The sequence below is a fragment of the Eublepharis macularius genome, chromosome 6 (genome assembly GCF_028583425.1).
Source record: "Eublepharis macularius isolate TG4126 chromosome 6, MPM_Emac_v1.0, whole genome shotgun sequence".
NCBI lineage: Eukaryota > Metazoa > Chordata > Lepidosauria > Squamata > Eublepharidae > Eublepharis > Eublepharis macularius.
In genome coordinates this window covers 141,273,777-141,278,075 of record NC_072795.1, presented here as the reverse complement: position 1 = coordinate 141,278,075, position 4,299 = coordinate 141,273,777, and the positions used below count along the sequence as shown (strand labels likewise).

The following is a 4,299-nucleotide window of genomic DNA, read 5'->3' as shown; positions in this document are numbered from 1 at the left end:
TCCAGTTTAAAGGGCTGGCTCACACGTGCACATTCCTCTCTTGATGGTTGCCGGGAACATCAAGTGAGGACTGGCTCAGGGGAGTTGACCACGGCAAATTTAACACAACCCACTGAACCCTAAGAGCATTGCAACCCCAGTAATTTTCAGTGGACTCACTTCACATATGTGTTGAATTTAGTGTACAGTCATAACGGAGAAGGGGAAAAAACCCAACGCGCGTGTGAACCACTTTTAAGAGTAAACTGATCAGATGTCAGGAAATCAGTGGCTGCACATGCATGTGTGAACCAGCCAAAAGTTACACGCAAACACTGCAATCAAACCTCTTGGCACAACAGAATCGGCTAGGAAGGTTTTTTGGGGTGGGGGGGAATAGCTAGCATTCCGTTTCATTTGAAAGGGCCGTCACAGATCTATGCAAACGCACCACCCGTGTTAGGTAGCTATTTGTGGCTTTCCTCTTGACCAGGTGTTACACACCTCTAAGGGAAAGTCAAGCAGCAGAAGGCCAGCACGCCAAGAGACAGGTTGCGGTGGGCTAGATTGGCACCTGGGGAGCCGTCCAGGTGCCAGGCGGCGCTTCTCAGCCCCCCCTCCCCCTAGGTGTAGTCCTCCCCCGAGGAGTCCTCTCCAGAAGCCCCCGGGCAGTCCCTGCGGCCAGAGTCCGCGCCCTTGCCCCCGCCGCCCTGGCGCGCCCGCTCCTCCAGGCGGATGGTGTCGTAGAGTCCCTTGGGCCCCTCGTCGAGGAGGACGTTGCGCTCCGAGTGCGAGGGCTTCATCTTGCAAATGTTCCGGAGGGCCAGCAGGACGGGCGCGTAGAGCACGTTGGCCAGGCCCATGCCCAGGTTGAGCTTGACGAAGCCGAAGGAGTGCACGATCTCGCCGGCCACGATGGGCCCCAGCGCGTAGGCCAGCGAGTAGGAGATGTCGGCGATGGCGTAGACGCTGCCGTAGACCGAGACGTAGCGCACGTCGACCAGGAAGGCCAGCGTGGGCAGCAGCGCCGTGTCCACCAGCGCGATGCCGAAGCAGATGCCGCAGAGCGGGAGCACCAGCTGCCAGAAGGTGCGGCAGGCGGGCAGCGTGCAGGAGCTGGCGCCGATCACCACCAGGCCCAGCGCGCCGTAGAACCACTGCAGGTGCGGGTAGCGGTCGGCCAGGCGGATGGTCAGGTAGACGCCCAGCACGTGCGGCACGAAGGCCGGCAGCCAGGCCAGGCCGGCCTCCCAGTCGCTGGCGCCCATGCGGCCGGCCATCCAGGTGGCGATGGTGGGCTCCAGGAAGGCCAGCGGGATGTTGCAGGTGGTGAGCGCGCCGGCCACCACCGCGATGTAGGGGTCGCCCATCAGGCGGTGGATGGGCGTGCCCACCGGGCGGTTCTCGCGCGCCCGCGCCCAGCCCGGCCGGGCGGCCAGCAGCAGCAGCGCCGCGTCCAGCAGCGCCAGGCCGCCCAGCGCCAGGAAGGGCACGCGGCGGCCGGCGAAGTGGTAGAGCAGGCCGCCGAAGGGGGGCGCCACCAGGCTGCCGAAGGAGATGAAGGCCAGCGCGATGCCCAGCGCCCGGTTGCGCTCGGCCTCCTCGGGGTAGGCGTCGGCCAGCAGGGCGATGCCCGAGGTGTCGGCGAAGGCCGAGCCCAGGCCCTGCAGGCTGCGCGCCGCGAAGAGCGTGCCGTAGCTCTCGGCGAAGGCGAAGACGGCCGTGGACAGCACCAGCACGGCCAGGCCGATCAGCAGCGGCAGCACGTAGCCCACGCGGTCGATGAAGGGCCCGCTCAGCGGGTTCACCAGCAGCTGCAGCAGCGCCTTGGAGGCGAAGAGCAGCCCGATCTTCACGTCCTCGTTGGCCGCCGGCGCCGGAGGGCCGCCGCCGCCGCTGGCGTTGCGGGGGCCGGGGTGGGCCGGGCCGGGCGGCGCCCCCTGGCGGGGCCCGGCCGCGCCCATGGAGGCCACGAAGTCCGGCACGATGGGCACGATGACCATGTAGAGCATGTTGTCCAGCAGCAGCGCCACGCACACCACCACCAGCAGGAGGCGCCGCTGCCGGGGCGCCTCCTGCAGCGCCCGGCCCACCGCCGCCCGCAGCCGCTCGGCCGCCCCGCGGGGCCCCGACGAGCCCGCCGCCGCCGCCGCCGCCTCCTCCATGCTCCGCGCCGCTGCCCGCTGGAGACTGGCGAGCCGGGCAGGGGCGGCCGGTCCGCCCCGCCTGCGCCGCCCCCTCCGCCCGCGCCCAGGCGCGCTCCTTCGCGGCTCCGGTCCGCCTCCTGCGCCTTCACGGCGCCCGCCCGCCTCGCTGCGCCTCCCGGCCCGGCTCCCCTCGCCCGGCTGCCCGCATCGTCGGCGCGGGCCAACTTCTCCGAGGCGCGCCCTCCGCGCCGCCCCTTCGCCGGCTGCCCGTGGCGCTGGGGACGCCTCCCGAGAGGGCTCCGAGGGCGAGTCCGCGGCGGCGGCGGCGGAGAGGAGGCGGCGGGCTGCCCATCAATCAGTCCGTCCGTCGGGGCCGGAGCGGCAGCCTCGCCCAGCCGGCTCGACGGGCACCGAGCGGGGCGGCGGCGGCGGCGGAGTTGCGCGCGGTGCCTTTTCCCGGCCGCCCCGCCCCCCCCCGCCGGCCCAGGCGCCTCGCCGCCTCCGCCCCCCCCCCCCCGCGGGTGTGACGCAAGCGCAGCTCCGGCCCCGAGTGGCTCCCGGGCAGCTGCGTCTCGGGGCGGCGGCGCAGCGCGGGAGGCGCCCTGGCCAATGGCCGCGAGCCCAGCCGCGCCGCGCCGCGCCTCTTGCGAGGAGTCCGCGGGCGGCAGCAGCGCAGCCCGGAGGGCGGGAGCGGGGCAGGTCGAGCCTCCCCGTCCAGGGGCAGCGCCGCTGCGAGCCCCGACAGTCCCGCCCCCAGAGCAGGCGTGGGCGTGGCTTCTGCGCGCAGTGCCGGGGGGAGGTGGGCATGCCCCCGGCCAGGGAAGGCGCCGCCTCGGCCGCTCCAGGGGTGCGTATCCCCCCCCCATGCAAAGCCTTCCTGGGGCCCGGCTGGCTCCTGATGCTGGGCGAGGCGGACCCCGGTCTGGTCCTGCAACGCCGACCTCTCAGCGCAGCTGAGCCCCCTCGGATGAGTTTCAAAGGTTTAACCGGAGGACTTGGTTCCGCCTGGCTTTCAGTTGGATCCCAGGTTAGAGACCTTTCGGCGAAATCCCTAATCGCCTGAAGGAAAGGTCCCGCAGAGCTGAGCTATGGAAATCAGTCCGATCAGGACCGAGGGGAGGCTTGGAGCCTCTGCCGAGCGCCTCCCCCCCTGCCGCTGAGTAATCCCAAGCGGTCTCCCAGCCTCTGTGACCAGGGAAGTGTTTCCAAACCGGACGGTGTGATTTCCAGGCAGGTTTAAACTCTGACACTGGAATATCTTAAAAGTTGCAAACAGAGGTATTGCTCCATGCAAAACCCAAAACCCAAATCTGTGTCATGCATACTTTAAAAAACAAATTGTTTGGTTGGTCAACAAAAGATATTCCACGGATTTGGATTTGGGGATTTGGATAGTAAGCATTGCATAGTATCTGTGTAAGCAGCAGGCTGCAGAGGTGAAGCAGGCAGTAATTGCTCCAATTATTTCAATTAGTCAGATGGCCCAGTTGCACACGGGCCAGTAATCAGCGTCCTCCAAACCATCCAAAGAACCGTGGCTCTGTTGGGAAGGCTTGTCTATCGCAAGGGTTCCTGGGGCCGGCGATGCATTTTTGTGGTTCCCTGCAAAATCCTGTTGCTGTGGTCGGTACCACCCAATGCCAAACCCTTCCAAAATAGGGAAACTCTTGTAACCCTCCACTGCTTATATGAAAGATCATCCCCCCCCCACACACACTATTACATTTGTACATCTGCCGCAGTCTTCACAGCCACAAAGGTTTTTGTTCTTGTTGAAGATATATCAGAAAAAAACCAGCGCTAGGGAATGCAACAATACTTTACTTTTCCCCACGGGAAGAAAGGAGCGCCCTACACTTAGAAGCAGGAGCGAAATTGCCCCCTCCTTGCAGTGACACCCCCCCCCCCAGCTTGAAAGTTCTTCCTCTCCAAAGGCGTATCCTAGATTTTGCAATTTTGAGGATTGGGGTGTGTGTGAACACAAAATAGCTGATATGGGGGGGGGGAGTCAACTACAAAATGGCCGGGGGGGGATTAGGGTGGTCAAACACAAGACTTAGGAAGAATCCAAGGTGCCTGCTATGATGGAGGCAGCTGTTTTGGAGCGTGCGCTTCCTGCAGACGCAAATGTGATGTCTCCCGAGCTCTTGTGAGGCACCTCCTGCTTCAGTGA

General features: G+C 65.3%; 1 protein-coding gene across 1 annotated transcript; it reads right to left on the bottom strand.

Moving 5' to 3' along the window:
- Positions 1 to 602: 602 nt before the first annotated feature.
- Positions 603 to 2,144, bottom strand: SLC18A3 (solute carrier family 18 member A3). Its single transcript, XM_054983977.1, has one exon. The coding sequence runs from the start codon at positions 2,142 to 2,144 to the stop codon at positions 603 to 605; it is 1,542 nt and encodes a 513-aa protein (XP_054839952.1).
- Positions 2,145 to 4,299: the final 2,155 nt, after the last annotated feature.